The 20,118-nt window shown below is 36.8% G+C and overlaps 1 protein-coding gene and 1 pseudogene across 2 annotated transcripts in view; both read left to right on the top strand.

Moving 5' to 3' along the window:
• LOC120417443 (klarsicht protein) overlaps window positions 1–20,118 on the top strand; it is a 327,954-nt gene that overhangs the window by 58,943 nt on the left and 248,893 nt on the right. For both annotated transcript variants that reach the window (XM_039579500.2, XM_039579491.2), the window contains exons 2-4: window positions 8,857–9,376; window positions 9,441–9,701; window positions 16,739–16,900. In XM_039579500.2, coding sequence (XP_039435434.1) covers window positions 9,062–9,376; window positions 9,441–9,701; window positions 16,739–16,900 — 738 coding nt within the window. In that variant the 5' untranslated portion in view covers window positions 8,857–9,061. The remainder of the gene's footprint in view (window positions 1–8,856; window positions 9,377–9,440; window positions 9,702–16,738; window positions 16,901–20,118) is intronic.
• Window positions 18,306–19,713, top strand: LOC120417493 (odorant receptor 43a-like; annotated as a pseudogene).

Genomic DNA, 20,118 nt, shown 5'->3' with positions numbered 1-20,118 from the left:
ATACAATCAGTTCTTTTGCAGTTCATAACAGAGTATTGGAGTTCCTTTCAGCTGTGTGTTGCACCATAATCCATTTTGGAACAATTATTTCTATAACTATGGCACTAACAAGAGCAAGAAAAATTTTTAAAAAAAAACTTGCTAAAATTGCAAAGGAAAGGGGAAAGAAAGAGAAAAAGCTTATAACTACATCACAGTATTTTATCCTTTGAAGATGTGCTTGATCATCAGCTCCCCAAGGGCTAGAAATTGCTCCGCCTTGTTACGGCAGGTCCGAAACCTCGACATCATCTCCCCCGCGAGAGCAAAGAACTCTGGCAGGGTGAAGAGATCTTCCCCGGTGACTTCTTGCTGGGCCGCATTGCCGCTACCGGCAGCGACCACGCTGGCGAACGATCGCCCCCAGCCAGGGGGGAATGCTGAGTTGTCCGCGGGAACCGTACGCTGCCCAGCAGCCGGCAAGGTTACGCTCGTACTTCGCTGAGGAGGGTGGGACGCTGCTGCTTTCTTCTTCCTCTTTTCCTGCTCCTCGAGGTAATTTTTTCGTGCACTGCATCCACGGTAGTTGCTGGTATGGTTACCTCCACAGTTGGCACACTTGATGCGCGCCTTGGTTTGCTCTGCCTTGCCTCCCAGGTCCGCCTTGCACGGCAGTGCACACGCCTCAGAGAGGTGTGTTTCACCGCACTTCACACAGCGGGGCGGAAGGTTGCAGTTCCGCGAGCCGTGGCCGAATTTCTGGCAACGGTGGCATTGTGCTGCGTCCGACGGGTTCTTTGAGTAGAACCGCCAGTTTACCCAAAACCCGTCCAACGCCTTAGTTCGTCGCAGGTCTTGAATCTTGACGGTGCCGCGGTCGAAGTACAACAGGTACAGTGTGTGTGTACCTGTGACTGTTGCCTTCCGCGAGAGGACTTTTATGTCACGCGGCGTTATTCCAGCACCCGAGAGGTCCTTCTTGAGGTCGGAGATCGGGCGGTCTTGGTACCCCTGCAAGACGACCTTAACGGCTGTCTTCTGCACGGGGTCGAATGTGTAGAACTTGAAGTTTTTACCCTTCAATTTCTCCACAACCAGGTCGAAGTTCTTGTTGTCAAATGTGTAGACTTGCACTGACGACTTACCGATTTTCAGACAATATCCGAGGCCTTCCAGCAACTCGTCAATATCGTCCACCAACGTGTCCAAAACAAAAATTGGAGGTGGTCTACGTTCCTTTGGAGAATTGTTCGTTTTTGGCGTCGGCACTTTTTTCCGTGCACGACGATCGTCATCGTCGTCGTCGGTAGTGCTGCTACCGTCGGTGTTGTTGTTGTTGTTTTCTTCGTCGTCGCTCAGCATCTGGAACTCGTTCCTGATGGGAATGTTGGCGGATGTTGACGTGTTGGTCGTGGCACCGGAAGTACCGGAACGGGTTCGCACTGGTGATCTCGGAACATATCCGGGATGTAGTAACTTTTTGTCGATGCCTTCTGCGCTCACGCTCCCCTGCGCGATGGCGGTCGACACGGCGTTGGTTTGTTTACCTTTTTGCACACGGCCGGTAGACGAACTTCGCGGGTTTTTCGAGGCCGCACTCGAACTGCCACGGCCACGGCCGGCCTTTGGCATGCTGCAGGAGCAAACTCGCGGGTAATCACGGTAATTTACGGCGAAAAAAATCGAAAAAACGATGGAGCACTGAGCACTTGACTGCTGCTTGCTCTCGTGCTTACACGGAGGTCCTTAAAAAAAAAAAAAAAAAAAAATGTCAAAAATGAAAAAAACACAAATTTAAAGAAAATATATTAAATATAATTTGTTTTTTTTTTCTGAATTTAAATATAAAATCTTTAAAATTGTAGTTTTTTTTAATTTTCAACTTAAATTTAATTTCATGATTTTTCATTTCGTTTTTTTCAATTATGAAGTATTTTGAAATTGTTTTTTTAAATTGCTGTTTTCTATTTTTTTCCTTTTTTTAATTTTTCATTTTTAAAAATAATGTCAAAAATAAAAAAATATAAATTTAAGGATTTTAATTTATTTTATTTAGACTTGTACAAATTTTATCTAAAGTTCGTATAAATATCAATAAATTTTCGATCTTCAGTGATTTAAACATTTCCAAATACTTCAAAACAATAAATTTTGATATTTTTCAAAATTAGAATACTTAATTTCAGAAATTAAGAATTAAAACAATTTAAAACGATTTAAAATTCTTTTAATTAACCATTCCAAAATTTTAAAATTTTAATGCTCAAAAAAACAAAATATATTTGAAGCGTTTTAGATATTGAATTGCTTAATTCTTTGATGTTTAAAATTTAATTAAAATCTTTAGATCTGTGTGTTTTTATTTTATTTTTTACATTTAATTTTTCCAGAGTTTAATTCTAGAGTTTATTTGAAAATGTTCAAGCGACCATTTTAAAAAACAAAAAAAAATATATTTAATTAATAAATTAATGTTCTAGTTTTATTTTTCAAATGATTTGTTTTTAATTTAAAAAAAGTTTATTTTTTATCATATTTACAAAATTAAAGTGAAACAGTCGTTCAATATAATAAAATGTAATCTACTCTTCTACCCCGAAAATGAATGGAAAAAATTAAGCGGTCAGGCCTACTGTGTTGCATTAAACGCAGGGACACATAATGGGAACGGATCACGTGAAACTGAACCAAGGAAGGATGCGTGGACATACCGTACCAAACGCTCCGAATCAGTGAGTTTGGATTGGATGGATAAAGCGTTTGAAATATTTTCTTCTTCAGTACATTTTTGTCTTGATATACTGTACACTCTAAAATTTAAATTTATATTTTGAATTGTCTTTTTTTAGTAACACTATCAGCGATGGAATAATCATCATCAAAAGAAAATCATTGGACGTTCATCAAGAGAAAAAATCCGAAGGGAGCATGGCTCTCCTCTCTCGCGCACGAAATATCGGTAAAAGAAATCTAAAAAAATCATCATCTTGATTATTCGGCGGAACATCTTATTCACTACAACACTTGCAGGTGTAACGTCACAAGTCGAAAAATGACCTGTCACATTTTGTAGATGAGCAATGTGTGTAAACAAAGTGAAATACATATTTATACAAAGAAATTCACAAAAAAACAATCGATTCGTCACGGTGCGTAATGCCCCTCGACGAAAGATTCCAAGCTCGGCTTCTTCTAGCAGACAGACGGCCCAGGATCTACTGGCGCGAAACGAAAGGAAAAGTTTTATGATGGCAGTGGCACCACCAAAGTGTAAAATGTTGTTAATCGCACTTCTTCAAAGTGCGCGCGGGCGCGCGTCTCAAAGATTGATGAAAAGATGATGGAATCGCCAGCAGCAGTGTTGTCGGAAGTAATTGCAACAGTTTTGCCTTGATGGGGTTAGTTTTTTGTTTGGTAGATGATTTAAGATTTGATACGGTGTAAAATTGCGTTATTAGGTTAGGTAACGTGGTTTGACGAAATTGGAATTGTGTTGAAAAAGATTTATTTTCGAAGAAAACATAGAAAAAAGAAATTGGGCGCACTGCTAAAATCATTCAATTTCTAGAAAATCAGTGTTGCCATCCTACTGTCTGTAAAGACAGCTAAGCAATTGAATCAAATTTTACTTCTTCACAAAATCCCAAAACTTGCTTAGAAAATTATAAAAATCTTGTTTGGTTTGCAGTGTGCCCAGTTTAACTTTTATGTTTGGAGATAAAAGTTTGTTAAACTTTTTTTTCTGTCTCAATTAATTCTTCCATCACTGTTTTAATGCGTCATATTTCCGAAGAGGATGCAGTTTTTTCTTCACTTCTCCCTTCATTTCCAACAGAAAATGATCGCAATGTTGCATCTGTGACGATGGAGAAGGGCTTTCCACTTCAGTCCAGTACGCTACGGATGCACCTTGCACTTCAATTCAAGAGGACGGTACTTTGCACATCATCATCATCAGCTTGTTGTTGTAACTGTTTTTTTTTTTTTGCTGCAACTACTCATCGCTGCAAATTGAAAAGTGCGCCCACATTTCTCCGCGTTCAGTTACTTAAGAGCTCTTGACTTGGTACTTAAGAAGAAAAAACAAATCAAAACAAAACCTGATCGTCTCTACACATAGTTTCGCGTACGGATCGAATTAAAATTTGAAATAGTTTAAATTGCTCCAGCTTGCAGCAGCAAGCACAGCACTAACCTATAGAGAGTGAAAGAGGTCTCCATTTGAGCTGCCTTAAGCTGAGTGATGAGTGTGACGTGCCGAAAGGAATGCGCTGGAAAAATAAAACCTCTTTACTACACTTACATGCTGCTCTAGCTTGGTGTATCTTTCCATGTGTCGAACCGAAAACAGAGATAAGATTAACACGGTTGGTGACACTTGGTGAGATGTGCAAGATCGGACGTGACTTGTGCGCTGTTTTGACTGGAACGGGGGAATGGTAATTAACGTGTCCAATAAAGTACACTTTGAACAAATAAGTCTGTAATTTTACATGGAATCTTACGTAATGACAAAAGTTAGTTCAAAGTGAAAAGTCTTGATATTGTAAGGCAAAATATCAAAATTTTAAATTGTTTACATAAAAATGCATCAAAATCCATGTAATTTGAAAACATACATGAAGCTTCTGTAAATTTACATGCAATATCACGTAATAACGAAAACATTAATGCGTTGAAATTTTAAGATTAAATTTCTTGATTTGTATAAGTTTTTACACTTTTTACCAAATTACATGAAATTCCATGTAATTTTCTCAGTGCAACAAAACCAGCATGTAATTTATTATCTTCCTAAAATAGATCGTCATTCATCGTCGCTGTCTTAGTGCACAGTCTTAGTCAGTTGCCATCGTCATAACTCTCTGCTCAGTCATCAACCAAGCCCCATAATCACCGGCTTTGCCGCCCAAGCCACCCACCGACCATTTCCTTTTCCAGTTAAGATTCTTTCCCTCCTTTCGTGCTTTGTTTGAGCCAACTTGAGAAGTGCAATTTGCATTTCCTATCTTTTCTTTCTGGCTGCAACAGAGTGTGTGACACGCGTTGAGTTAAATGATGGTTGGTGCTTCCGCTTAATTCTGAAACTATAATGGAATTTTTGTTTGTTTAAATCAATTTGTATTTTTTTATTAGGTCGGACTTATTTATGAAGTTTCTTTCGCTTGTTTATTTATTGCATTTAATTTCTTTTATTCATATTGAATAGTTGCATATTGAATAGTATTGCATTTTCATTATTTTTATTTGTTATGAAAACTCTCATCTCATTGTTGTTTTTATTTCTATTTCTTGTTTCCTGTCTTGTTTTTTTTTTATATTCTTATTTAATCTAAATGTTTTCGAATTCATGGATTTGAAATGAATTATTTTATTGAGTTATTTTAACTGTTTTAATCTTGCTCAAATTATCGATTTCAATTTCTATTTATTTACCAAATATCACAGTAAAAAAATATGTACATTTGGAAGGTTTAATTTTGAACGGTTGAAAATTACCTCTTTTATGATGTAATTTTACTTCAATTTAGACTGAAAAAGCGACATTACACCAGAATAGTGTTAAAATTACACATTTTCAGATGTAAACTTACACATTTTTTCTGACATAAAAGATGTACCCCTTCCCAGATGTAATATTACCATGATTTTTTTTTCTGTGTAGATTTAAGTAACAAATTGCTTGAGGCATGATTATATTAAACATAGAATTATATTAGATACAAAAAATATTTACGAAGAGTAGTTTCTTTTTACCAATACATATATTTTGAAAAAAAAGACAAGTTTCAAGAAAATTTTTAAAAATGAAAAATATATTCTTAAATTTTTGTCATGATCCTGAAAAAAATTAAAAACACATAAAAAAATATTAACAAGCCATGGCACAGTGGGAAAAAAGGGCCCAAAAAATTACCGCAACATGATTTCGCGCAAACCATGGATTGTTATACATCAAAAGCTTCGTTTTTGCACCAGGAATAATAATCCGATGAAAAATCGCACTGCACGGACCGGTGGCCGGAGTACAGGCCACCGGAAGATCCGGATTTTTGGAAACAGTATCGGATTTATCCAATTGTGAACGGATATGCTTTCTTCCACCATAAATAGGCATACAAAACAATCCTAGAATAATATTAAATACCATAGAAACCATCGGAACCGGTTCCACCGATCTCTGGTGGCCACATCCGGAACCGCATTAGGAAACAGCGTGAACCAGTCATGCGACGTATCAAACTTCTTGATTTTGGATGGAGAGTATTTTTAAGCAGTATTTTTGCCTCCTTGACCGGTTCCCAGGTTCTCCGGTGGCCACATCCGAAGACCATATTTGGCAAATTCCTGAAACCACTCTTGCGACATATCAAACTTCATGTTTTTTAAAAAGGAGTGTATATAACTCATTTCCCAATCCAAAATCAAGAAGTTTGATACGTCGCATGACTGGTTCACGCTGTTTCCTAATGCGGTTCCGGATGTGGCCACCAGAGATCGGTGGAACCGGTTCCGATGGTTTCTATGGTATTTAATATTATTCTAGGATTGTTTTGTATGCCTATTTATGGTGGAAGAAAGCATATCAGTTCACAATTAGATAAATCAGATACTTTTTCCAAAAATCCGGATCTTCCGGTGGCCTGTACTCCGGCCACCGGTCCGTGCAGTGCGATTTTTCATCAGATTATTATCCCTGGTGCAAAAACGAAGCTTTTGATGTATAGCAATCGATGGTTTGTGCAAAATCATGTTGCGGTAATTTTTTGGGCCCTTTTTTCCCACTGTGCATGGTTTTGTCAACTGAATAAAAAAAACCAAATTTCAAAATTTAAGCCATATTTTCGGAATTTCGAAACAAAAAGTATCGCAAATTGCTTTATACTTCATTACAGTTATGCTACCATAAAAACTTTAGACTGATATTTTGAGGAAATTTTGAAGAGGGGGGAGGGGAACAAAACTTGAAATAAATTTAGCAATGGCCTAAAATGCTTGAGACATGATCATATAAAACTTTAAGTTTTATTAGATAAAAATAATATTTCCAAAAATTAGTTTCGATTTGATTTACTTTATGTGTCCAATATATTTTTAGAATTGAAAGAAATAATAATCAAAAATGCATCGTCTCTAGGAATAAATATTCTTAAATGTTTGTTGTGGTTTTGGTAAATTGAAAGACAAATAAAGATTAAAAATTAAGGCATTTTTTTGCGTAAAATCAGAAACACAAAATATGCTTAATCTTGGTTTTTTTTAAATGATATAAATAAACATATTAGAACTTACTATTTGTAATTTCGTTCGAATACAAAGACTTGAAAACCTTTAAAAATATAATTTTTAGACATTTAGTTTTGTAATTTTATATAAAAAATCAAGAAATTGTTCGTTGAAAACTTTTGCAATTAAATTTCTAAATTTTTAAAACTTAATCAGATTTATTGTAGTTCAGGTTGGTTAGGTTGATGCAAATATTTTTAAAAGTTTTTGTCCCTTGGCTCTGGCCGGGGTCGAAGGGAGGCAAAAAAATTAAAAAGATTTATATAAATATATTTAAAGAATATAGTTTCAACATTTGAATGGAAAAAGTGTTTTAAAATGCATTTTACACTAGTTCAGTTGTTTTCCAATCATTAGTTTTCTAAAAATGTATGATTTGACGAAAACAAAATTAAAAAAAAACATGTTGCGAAATCAACCCAAAAATGCTAAAAATTATTCTAAACGCTTGGGAATGCATTTTAAATTGATTTCTGCTAATTGCAGTTCAATTTGAAAGTTTTTTGAAAAAATATTTTTTTGCCCCCTGATTTCTCGGGCCAACTTTGAATGGGGGGGGGGGGAGACAAAAACATTAAATGAAATTTGTACCAGCCTTATAAGTCTAAATCTTGAATATCAGAATAAATTTCCAGTAATTTTCGTGATGGCCGTAGTATCACCAAGTTCATCCCCGTTCTATACTTAAAGATTGAATGTTGTGATATTTTTGTTCAATCCAATTTTTCATCCAGCTAAATTAGTTTATTCCGTTATAACTATCAATTGGAGCGTTTGGTACGGTATGTCCACGCATCCTCCCTCCCTTGTTGATTTTCTGAAATGTGTTCCGTTTACGATTCTTCTTAGCGATTAATGCAACGCAGTAGGCCTGGCCGACTGGATGTGCTTTCCTTGTGGTTGACTAGATTAGATTATTCCTTAATAACTTTAAACTCATTAATTCCATATCACTTAAAATGCATCTTCCCACAGAAAAAAAACTCTTGTTTGCACTTTAATATTTTCTTTCATCCCAAAACAGTATAGCATTACAAGCGTGACAACACAAACTTGGGAACCTCCCCCCAAAAAAGCCAATCCACCACCAACTCAACATCCTCGATCTGGCCAAGATTAGCTCACTCTTCTCGTTTCTGGAGGCCGCGTATTCAGTTTCAAGCGAGCTCGGTCTCAAGTGACAATCGAGTTTATTTCGAGTGGTCTCTTTTTTTTGGCGGGAATTTTAAGAGTGCAGCGCACTAAATAAATTGGTTTCGATTTCCGTTTTAGTTACGCTATCGTGGTGACCGTGTCATCCCGCGTACAAGTCTAATGATTGTTTATTTTTAAGCTACTTTTGGGGTCCACTCGGTTGGACGCGCGGGACATTGACTCAAGTGAGGAGTGATTCACACTTGGAAGCGAAGCGAATTGAATATGGTAGGCGTTTGTCGATTGATTGCCGCGTTCAATCGACTTAAGTTGAGCGTGTTTGGTTTCGTGATCTCATTTGAGGAATCATTAGCTTGCTGTTTTTATTTTGTATAATAAAATTGAAATTTTATTTTGAGCGTTTCAACTAATTTTGTCTCTTTTTTCTCTTCACAGATTTTCCCCCAAAAATGTTCATTTTGTAAGTGAAAAGTGCAGAGACACCACGGACGTCACGTCGAACCACCGACCGGACTCAAAATGCCGGTTTCCACGCGCAGCCTCCACCACTTCTCTCGCTAAGAAGCTGGACCAGGAGACCTCGCCGAGAAGCACCAACCCGACCACCAAACTAGGCAATCGAAAAACGGAAATTCGCCAAATGACCAACATGAAGCCACCGACGACGACGGAGGACTCCAAGCCACCGGCTTCGGCCATGGCTTCGACCTCAACGCAGACTCAAAACGCCAACAACGGATGTGGAAGCTCCCGGATGAACCACCCTCCGTCCTACGCCGGAACTCCCAACGGCAGCAGCAACAACGGCTCCTCGTCGAACTCCGCCGCAGCAAGTCCCGGATGTTTCATCAAGCCGTCGCTGTCCCTGAACTCACTTCCCCCACAAGTTCCCCCGGAAGGCTCGGAAATGGCCCAGAACCGACTGCGCATCGATCGACCCTACAACAGTCTCAAGGTTAGTGAGGACACAATCCACCCTACAATTCTTACCCCTCTAAAAAAAATCTAATTATTTTTAGAAAAAGCGCGACTCGGAGCGGGAGCTGTGGCGGAGATCGTGGGGAAGTGGCCACAGTCACAGCTCGTGCAGCTTGCAGAGTAGCACGGCGACCGGAATTGGGAAGGACGACTTTTGGGCGGCGCTGCAGACGAATTACAACTTTATCATGGACACGAACCTGCTGGATAGTTGTCGCGAGGCGCGCGGAGAGATTGGTGAGGGTGGAGCGGCGGCGAGGAACGCCGGGGACGAGGACGACGATGTGGACTATTATCAGAAGGTGAGTGATGGGGGGAGTGGTTCTTGGGGGTTGGAAATGTTGACGAATCGATCAAAACCCGAGCAGGTGGAAATAACCGGAAAAGATCAAGTTCTGTTATTGTCAGGAGGTCAGAACTTGTTATTAAAATTTGCTTCAAGTGGCCTCCTGAAAACGGGAAAAATAAAAATTTCGGCAAAAAAAAATAGGTCCGAGGGTTATAAAAAATATTACAAGAAAATAATATTTTTTCCCGATAACTCAACTTGATTTTGTTGAGTTATGTTTTTTGCGCTAGTAAATAACTGATTTCGATATTGATTTCTTATTATTAGGGCTAGTGATTTTTCGCGATTTCGCGGAAGCCGCGTAATCCGTGAAATTTTCCTCTGGCCGTGAAATTTTGTAAGAACCGTAAAAAGCCGCAAAATTTTCCATATTTCATTGATAAATCGCTTCTCGGTACACTTAAGCATTATTTATTTTATTTCAAACATTTTACAATATTTTTAACAAGCATTTTGGATGTAGTTTCAAAACTTTTTTTTTCAAACTAAACAAATATTGCTTTTCAGATTTAGAACTATTTTTTAAAGATATTGTTCATTAAAATATTGTATGAAACGCAGAAATTGATTCTACATTTCCAGCAAAATTTATTTATTCCGCAAAATTCCAAAAAGATTGTAAAAGAACATTATCAAACAATGTATTATAATTTTCTGCAATTATCAACTGCTATAAATGAGTTTTGCCTAAAACTTATTAAAATACTCGTATTCCTTTATTGTTAAACTTCGGAAACGAATGATGTTTTATATAATGTTAGTTTTATAACACTTGTTTTACTACTTCTTATCTCAATGAAATTAAATAAAATTTGCTGAACCATACATTTAACTGACGGATATAAAAAAATCAAAACAAATCCAATACATTTTTTTTCAACATAATCATTTGTGTCAGGAGATTCTATCTGCTACTAACTTTTAAAACACTTTTCTGTCCATAATTATGCTAAAAGAGCTCATTTTTACATAGTTTTTTTTAGCAGTTTTTAGAGTTCCGTAAAATTGCCGTGAAATTCCAATGTTTTCGATTTTTTGCCGTGAAAAATCACTAGCCCTACTTATTATAAGCTAATTCCCGAGCAGACGCTGGAAAAGAAATCTTCTTCTTCTTTTCTTCTTCTTCCCTCTCTCCCATATGTCTTCCAAAAAAATCGGAGAGGTCTTCAGCCCGAAGCCCACCCCCTGGCTACGGGCCTGTCCCGGGTTATAAATGTTTACATTATTGCTAGGTTCCAATTAAATATTACATATTTTCAAATGGTTTTTTTCATTTTCGAATAAAATGTTGATTTCTTTACCCCCCTATCAATCATTTAAAAATAAACATTCAAATTTTTCACTTGAAAAAAAGATTTGGTATAAAGACTACATTTCATGGCTAAAATAATGTCCTTGACAATGTTTTGGCCATATTCAGCAAAATAAAAAAATATAACATGGGTTATGGAAAATTGGTCTAAATTTTCTCACAGTTAAGGTAAAATTTTAGAATAAAAAAATAATAACAAACTAGTTTACGTCACATGAATAACGCGATCAATGGTTGAATGATTTTCCATATTCAATACTTTGAGTTGTTTTTGTTTTACTCTCTCATAAGATCTGTTCAATAACAATTTTGGTCTAATTGTTGAGGATGTTTTTTTTTTTTTTTTTTCAAAACATACAATTGAGACCTATTTCTAATTTTACCTTATTTTTCTTCATTTGGCTTCTTTACAGTGTTGCCAAAATATCAATCTTTATGACATATTGACTTTCTGTAAGTTTTTTGAAAACTTTTTCTTACTCTTGTCTATTCCATAGTTATAAGTAATAATTTTTCGATTGAATTAACCCTCTACTGCCCAATTTTTTTTTCGAAAATATTTATTTTTCCCGTGTTTAGGAGGTCATTTTGAGCAACTTTTGTTCTACGAAAAACTTTACTTTTCTTGTTTTATGATTTTCTTGTTTCATTTTTAGTATTTTAATTTGCATTTATCTTGTTTAGTTTATCTTTGTTTTTGGTAGTATTTGGCCTACTCTACCACCTAATATAATTACATTTCGCCTATCTAATTTGTTCATGTTTTTACAGACACTTTTTCAAATTTTTGCTTGTTTTTCACATTTTCTGCTATAGAATCGCACCATCATCATTTAAATTGCAAAAAAATGCGTAGAGGCATAGTCTGGGACACTACAAAAATTACTGCATACTTCTTTTTACTGGAAATATAGGAAATGTTAGTGAAAAACACTGCCAAAGTTGACCCCTAAAAAAATGACATTTTTAAAAACATTGGAAAAGTCACATAAAACAAGTTTAATTTCCAACCCTGAAATTTTCTTAAATTTTAAGAGTTCTTCTTTCCAATGCTTTTTAAAGATCAAAAATCGGTTGGAAAATTGATTTTTGGCGATTTTTTAGATCGAAGCCCGTCTAAAGGCGGGGTTAGGTTGTAGAGGGTTAAGATGTAAAACACAGCTGAAAGGAACACCAAAACTTTGTTATGTACCTAAATGAACTCATTGTAACTTGATTATTCACAAATAAAACCGAATTGAAATTGAAAAATTACATATTGAATACAAGTTTTTTCAATATCAATTCAATAAATTATAGTTATTATAGTTAATAGCCACAGATTTAATATGAATTTATGTTGCAGTATAATTTTTGAGAACTTTATCACACTTTACACTAATAAATTTAAACAAATACTGTGTATTTGTGGGCCATCGAAGGAAAAAAGATTCTGTCTTGATTTGCTTTTTGTTGAAAATTTGTTATTGTTTGAAAGCCAGAATAAACGAAAACAACTTGGGAATAACTTTTTTTGTTATTGAATAAGAACATCAACTGTTATCATTTTAGCTGTTAAAATAACAAAAAAAAATAATAACATAGTTTTGTTTGAAGAATAACGAAAAATGTTATTAGTCTATTATTACAATAACAATCAAATAAAACTAGACTAGTAACAAAACTTGTTATAAATAACAGAAAATGTTATTGGCCTAGTATTTTTAAATATCAAATAATGTTATCCCCAAGTTATTTCCGTCTGTTCGAGTTACGTTAAATCCAGATAAACGGAATAGATAAGATTTTAAGTGATATTATATCCTTTCCTTTTAATCAGGCAACAAATATTTCTGAACAAGACACTTGTTTTTATTCAGTTAAATTTAAAATGAATATCGATACAAATAATTATTTCAATTGTGTGCCTTCCAGCAACTCAACCATAACCCCATTAGCTAACTCAAAATTCTTCAGCGTAAGCTTCCTCCAGTCTTCGGATTGAATCACCCCGACGTTCCTTCCGATAAAGTTGACCGCAGCTCGCTTCAACTGGTCCGCTCGGTACAAATCAGCCAGAACGAGTGTATGTACAGCAGTTTCCTCCGATATTTGACCACAAAGTGCGGCCTCACAGCGAGTCTTCAGCTTCTCCAAGTCGTACTTGTCGGCCGCCTGCAGCAGTTCAAAGGCCATGTCCAAATCCGCCACGGAATCGGTGTAGATGAAGCGCAACAACTGTTCCAACACTTTCGGCTCAATATCGGCGATTGTGACTTTGTTCTGCGTGGATTCGACCGCTTTGTGGCTCAGCATTGCTCGGAACACTGGGTTTGGCAGAACTGGCTTGTGCGCCGGGGATTCCTCCCCATTAGCTGCGAGGACACCCGGTAAGATCGGGCCGAGGTTGGACAAGTTAGAGTCCTGTACAATTGGCATGCTAGCCTCGGGTTCATATTCTATAATTGTTAGTTCTATATCGAACTTGATTGATTTAACTTCATTAGTCAGGCAAAAATCCAAGCAATTTTTTGTTTGTATTTTGGAACCAGTTTCTATGCGATTAGATTTATATGCTTTCGTACTATCGATTATACCTTTAACATTTGAAATGAAATTGATTCCAGTTTTTGGAAAAGTAACAACTAAATCTAATTTTAAAGTTAAACAGTTTTTCTTAGCTATTTGCCAGTACCACTTAAACTTTTCATCACCACCAGAAGAATATTCCGAAGATTGCAGGCCTAACTTTTTAGAGACATGGTAATTGTTAATTTCCCACGTATGTTTATACGTTGTAGCTTTTGTATCGGTGCAGCAGGAGTACGGCTGCGCGTTGACCGACTCCACAACCGATTTGCTATAGTCTGCCATGATTCCTTAACATAAAAAAAATAAATCAGTTTCATGACATATTAATAAAAATTAATTCAAAACTTACAACGTTGACGCGATCCACTTTCTTCGACACACAATAAGTGATGTCAGTATGGCTTATATTTATACAACAAAGGCAAAGGAATATGAAAGATTGTACCTGGATTTTGACGATCGGTAGTAATTTGTTAAAACAGGTACCTAATGGAAACAGTTGTCCGTTTTTGAAAACATTAAAATTTTGAATCAGAATATCTAGAGTTTTTTTTTTATTAGGTCCTATAAACATATGAAAGACAATAGTTTATTGGTCCTTTTAAAAAAACTCTGGATATATCAATTAAAAATCGGTATTTGATGGTTAAAATGAATTTAAGATCAAATATTGAAAGCTCGGGAGTGACATAAATTAATAACCAAATATTGGTTAGCTGATTTACTAAGCTTATTTTAAGAGCATTTTTTTCTGAAATGTGGTTGTATCGAAGAGCCCCGATTTGGATGAAACATTCAGCGTTTGTTTGTCTTCCCGGGCAGACGGTATTAACAAAATTCCTACCATTTCAATAACAAATCGTCGCCGTCGTGCTAACTTGTCGTACGTGCATTTTGGGCCAAATTGAGTTAAGAACGCAATTTTGTGCAGCTCACAATGCCTTATCTTTTGACCTTCTTAGATCCCCAAAATTCGATTTCAATCCTGAGATATTCAATAAAAACCAAAAAAGCTCCGCGGATTTTTGTCACTTTTCATATGAAAGAAGTTTCATTCTTGTCGTGCTATCTTGTCACTACCTGAAAATTGATGTAAGTGCGACAATTTGCCAAAGGGATTTCAGGTCAGAATGCGTTTGACGCACGTACAAGTTAGACTACCGTAAACATTTGTAATTATAGCTCGGTACTCCGGCAACCAACTTCAACCAAACTTCGGGACAATGCACAGAATGGTCAACCAAACAAAACGTATTTTTCATTGTTTACATTGCGTGCTCTCGTTTTTGTTTATTCAAGGTCAAACATTAAAACGCGTTTTTCTCGGAACGTCAAAATGGCGGGTGCGACATGATAGCACGACAGCGTCGAAATACTGTTAAAATAACAAAAAGTGTTTTGGAATCTTCTTGAAAAATCAAATTTTTCATAAGAGTTTAATAACAGTTTATGTTATCATAATAAAATTTGTTATTGGTCTGATATTGGTTGAAAGCCAAAACAACTTGGGAATAACATTTTTTGTTATGGAAGAATAACTCCAACTGTTATTAGGATGATCGGATTAGTTGTTAAAATAACAAAAAATAATAACAAAGATTGGTTCGAAGCATAACTAAAAATGTTATTAGTCTGTTATTACAATAACAATCCAAAAACAAAAAAATCATAACGACGAATAACAAATCCTGTTATAAATAACATAAATTGTTATTAGCCTAGTATTTTAAAATATCAAAAAATGTTATTCCAAAGTTATTTCCGTCTGCTCGGGTATTTCAAATATGAGCGACAAAGAAATGTGGGATAATACGGACTTAGAATTAAAAAATAAGTTACATGGAAGAATAAATCCGATAACCTACAACATCGCAGAAAACCATAGTTACATGGAAAACGAAATCCGTTTTTTTTTAATTTTTTTATCACATAAAGTTTAATTCCCAAAATAAGTTTTTTTTAATTTTAGATTTTTTTATATGGCGACCAGAAAAGGCATCTTTTGTGGTTGAGTAGAGATGGTGCAAAATCTGGTGTCGCTTTTATTATTTTTTTGAAAGCATTTTATTAACAGACGATATTTCGAAAAGTTTAAATTCTTATCAATGCAAAAAAAATGCAGCATTGTCTTTTGTTCAGAACGTCGTCAAAGTTCAATGCTTTATTATGTTGACTAGTTTAGGGGATGAATTAAAAATAATAAGGATAGTTCCAGTAATTTCAAACTGCCAAAATGTATGTAACAAATATTCCGAACAAAAAATGTCAAAAAATGGGTGTTTTCCTTCGTGAAGTATTTTTTAATTGGAAAAAAACTAAACATAATTTGAAAAATTTCCCTTAAAAGTTCCCTTTAAAAATTTGATTTTACATCTAACCATGAATTTTGAATTTTGTTCGATGGTTTTTTCGATTTTTATTTCCAAAAATCACATTATTTTTTTTTCTAAAATTCAATACTCCGGTACCAAATTTTGCACCATCCTAAACTAGAATTCATTTTTTAATGACTAGCTCTCAAAAATGTACAGAGCAATTAATGGAAAAAACTAATAATGCTGCTTGGACAAAGTTTCATTCCAATCAAAAAATATAAGAAAAATCCAAACCATGAAATAAATTGCAAAATTCTAGATAATAACTCGTCTGTTACAATATATAAAGCATTTTTTGATACTGTGATAATATAAGGCATGAATTTTGTTTTTTTTTTATTTGTTTGCTTCCCCGACCTCTACAAAAACTTTCAATAAAATTTGTACTAGCCTTATCGTAGCCAGTTTTATACAAGCAATTTTAAGATTTTTCAAGCTGTTTAACATCAATTTCGAGATATGCGACACCGTCTTAGTCAAATTATAATAGTTGATTGCTTACTAAATATCAAAAGGTTTTTTTTTTTTGTGATTCGATTATACGAAGTATTTTTTCCAAGGAATTTCAATGAAGACAGAAGACGAGAAAATAAAAATAAATGTTGCTTATGAAAATTTATTGCATAATATAGCATAATCAACCAAACAAAAGCATTTAAAATTCAAAACCACTCCCTACATTTTTTTTTAAATTTCTGATCAAATATACTAACCAACCCCCTCCCATTTTAGGCCATGTACAAACCCTCCCCGATGCAAACGTTCTACGGCGACCCGCGCCTGCTGCGCCAGTGGATCAAGGAAATGGAAACACGCATCGCGCGGATTCCGTCCGTCACGGAGACCAAGAAGCTGAACATCGAGCAGTTGCTCAAGCTGTCTGGAGAACATTCGGTAAGTACCTTCTTCTAGCAAGATATTTAAAAGTGATTCTTCGATTTCTATTTTGGGGGGCTGCTGGGGAAGACGCGCTCTTAGCAATTCGATCACCACAAGTGAGACAAGATTTATGGGCGGTTGCGTTCTTTGGAATTGGACACGATTGTTACTAAAAATAAGCACGCCACATTCCAATTCACGTTTTATCGCGCTAAATTGCTGTTCAAGTGATCGTGGCCTCAAATTTAAGTTGAGATTGCTCGACACTTGAAAAATCGAAGCAACGCGATAAATTATTTGATAGGATTAAGTGTGGTGATCGCAGTAGGCGCGCATCATAAACCACACGCAAAGAGTGATGTTGTTATGTTTCGAAGCATCGTAGCATGCTGTTTGTTGACACCCCAGGCAGCATATGACGGCAGCCGGCCGCGTGTGACCATCACGGTAGGCGATGATGTTTTTTGTTTGTCGTCATCGGTGTGCAATATTGGTGGAAGTTGCGTTTTTGAGGAAGCGAACGTTTTTCGTGTGGTTGATGAGCAATATTTTTCTTGGGAACGCTTCTGTTTGTTTACTGTCTCGTTGAAAGATTTTGGCTTTGAGGTTTGCTTCAGGCCTTGATGCCGCCGGTATTGATCCGTCAGTTGTGTTGTTTGCAACGGCTGAGGTCGTTAATGTCAAACAAAAAGTTATGACGTTGATTGCATAATGTTGGCGGTTGGCTTAAAAGCAAGTGTCGAGACGGGAAATAGATTCGTTGGTCAATTCAAACTGCTTACTTTGATGCTTTCTTTATCATGTAATCCTCTTTAACTCGATGGTCTACGTCTTGACGGTAATCGAAATTTGCACCAAATTTAAACAATCCAAGTAACCACTGCCCTTGCAGAACATCGACTACAGTCTGTTCAACGTGATGGTCCTGTTCTGGCTGTCGTTGATCGAAAGATATGCCGGAGCTGTAGCTGCAGCGCTACTATCGGCTGATGTTGCTACGCGTCCAGCGGCCTACTCGGTTAACGGGAATGCGGTTTTTTTTGCCGTGGAGCTGAGGACGTTCGGAAGTGTGAGTTTGGTGTTTGAAGAAATGTTGATGAAAGTTTAATATGTTGTATTTTTTCAAGATTGTCAACTCATCCTACTCATACTACTTGGTTCTCAAGGACGCTCTTAAGAAGCTTTGAAGATTTTTACTTGGAAACGATAGCTGAACATCAAACAGTTCCTTTATCAATTGTTTAGTATTGGACTTGTGCATAAGAAATACTGAATAAATCAGATCGAGTCTCTTCGTACCAACAATATTGACAGAATACGAAATTAAGTTTGTTTCTAGAACAATCAATCAAATGAAAATACTTTAAATAGCTCGCAAGCAACGATTCCCGACTAGTTCTTCGCATTAAATCACAGCAGAATGTTCACCACTCAAAACCGTCACCGACTTCCGTCGGAACTCGAAGTGATGTCGTTTATTCTGCGGCTGATGGAGTTTATCGGTCTTTGGGGACCGCCGGTTCAGATTGTTCGATTACTGGTGGCGTTTGGCTGGGGAACGATGATCATTCTGTTCCCGAAGGCCGTGCTCGGAATTGGGAGCGACCGGTTCGATGCGATCGCCAAGGGAACGGTAGAGTTTATCTTCGAGGGAAGTTTGTTCGTGGCGATGGCGATTTTCGCCTCGAAGAGGACCGCTTTCGAGCAATTGATTAACGGATTGCGGGAGATTTTTCATAGGGGTAGGTCGTGTAGGGTATTGAAAGACTGCATCATTTACCCTTACGATAAACATCAATTCTGATTTCAGCTACGAATGGTCCGCACTCGAACGACTGTTACGACCTGCTACTTCGTCAAAATTTATCTATCAATAAGTTCGTCAAAGGTTACACGATCTATGGCTGCTTTGGTCCATTCATTTTCTCATTCCGTCGCTTGCCGCAAGTAACTTTCGGTATTGGACGCACTCCGGGAATCAATCGGAACCGCTGATCTTCGAACTACCCATGGAACAAGAGTACGTTTGAAGAACTAATGAGTAGTTTCACTTCTTAAAGCAATATTTTTCGCAGATTCTACGGTCTGCAAATCCGTACAAACTTCTTGCACTACCACATTTTCGTACTTCTCTCGCTGTTTGCGTACTTCGTTTGTGCCTATTTCCTGCTGGTCAAAGTGTCCGTCCACTTCATCATGATCCAGTACAGTTCGTCTGCTTACCGCTTGGTGGCGCTTCGGATCCGCAAGATGGCAGAATCAAAAGAAGTGACGCAATCTGAGCTGGTGGACATCGTCGAGCTACACCGCTTGGCCTACCGCTGCTCCACCCTTGTCGAGCAGATTTGTCACCTTCCGCTGGCGCTGGAGTTCCTAACCTGCATCCTGTTTTGGTGCCTCACCATGTTCTACGTTTCAAACGTGAGGAAGTGAAGGAAAGTGGGACGAATGTTGAAATCTAGTAGGCTTTGACTTATTTTGCAGAACATTGACTTCAACCTGGTGAACGTGATGGTGCTGTTTTGGCTGTCACTGATGGAAACGTTTGGCTATTCGTACCTGGGATCGAAGCTAACGGAGCAGGCCGACTTGGTTGGCGAGGCCATCTACGATCTACCGTGGTTCGAGCACTCGGTTGAGTTGCAGCGGTACTATCGGCTGATGTTGCAACGCGTCCAGCGGCCTACTGGGATTACGGGGGCCAAGTTTTTCGTCGTGCAGTTGGCAACTTTCGGCAGTGTGGTGCAAATGTCATACTCGTACTATTTGGTGCTGAAGGATGTGTTGACTATGATATAATGATTCTTGTTATTTGCATTTTAAATATGTTCCTGAATAAAAATTAACTTATTACTAATGTTTACTTTTTTTTGCTTTCAACTGTTAAAAATACATGAAAACTAATCATTTATTGTTTTCTTTTCGTTTCAGGTGAGTTAACTACTGATTCCAACAAGAACTTTAAGTATACTTAAACAGAGTTGCCAGGTTTGACAGAATAAACAAATGCAAAGTACATAATTTACTACAGGAATTGATAATTGGAAATAGAACCAAATACACCCGACAACCGTCACCAGGGGCAAGGGTAGGTGAGTTGGAAAGCGGGAATTGTTGATGCTCGACTTTTTCAACAGGACAAGGGAAAATCTCCACGATATCCTCAAATAAGTCTAGCTTGGAGTTCCGTTAGAGAAGCTCCTTAAAAATATCTCATTTTTTACTCCCTACAA

Source organism: Culex pipiens, chromosome 2 (assembly GCF_016801865.2).
Source record: "Culex pipiens pallens isolate TS chromosome 2, TS_CPP_V2, whole genome shotgun sequence".
In the NCBI taxonomy this organism is placed as follows: Eukaryota; Metazoa; Arthropoda; class Insecta; order Diptera; family Culicidae; genus Culex; species Culex pipiens.
Note: the sequence above shows the minus strand (reverse complement) of the source record. Positions and strands in the feature narration are given on the sequence as shown.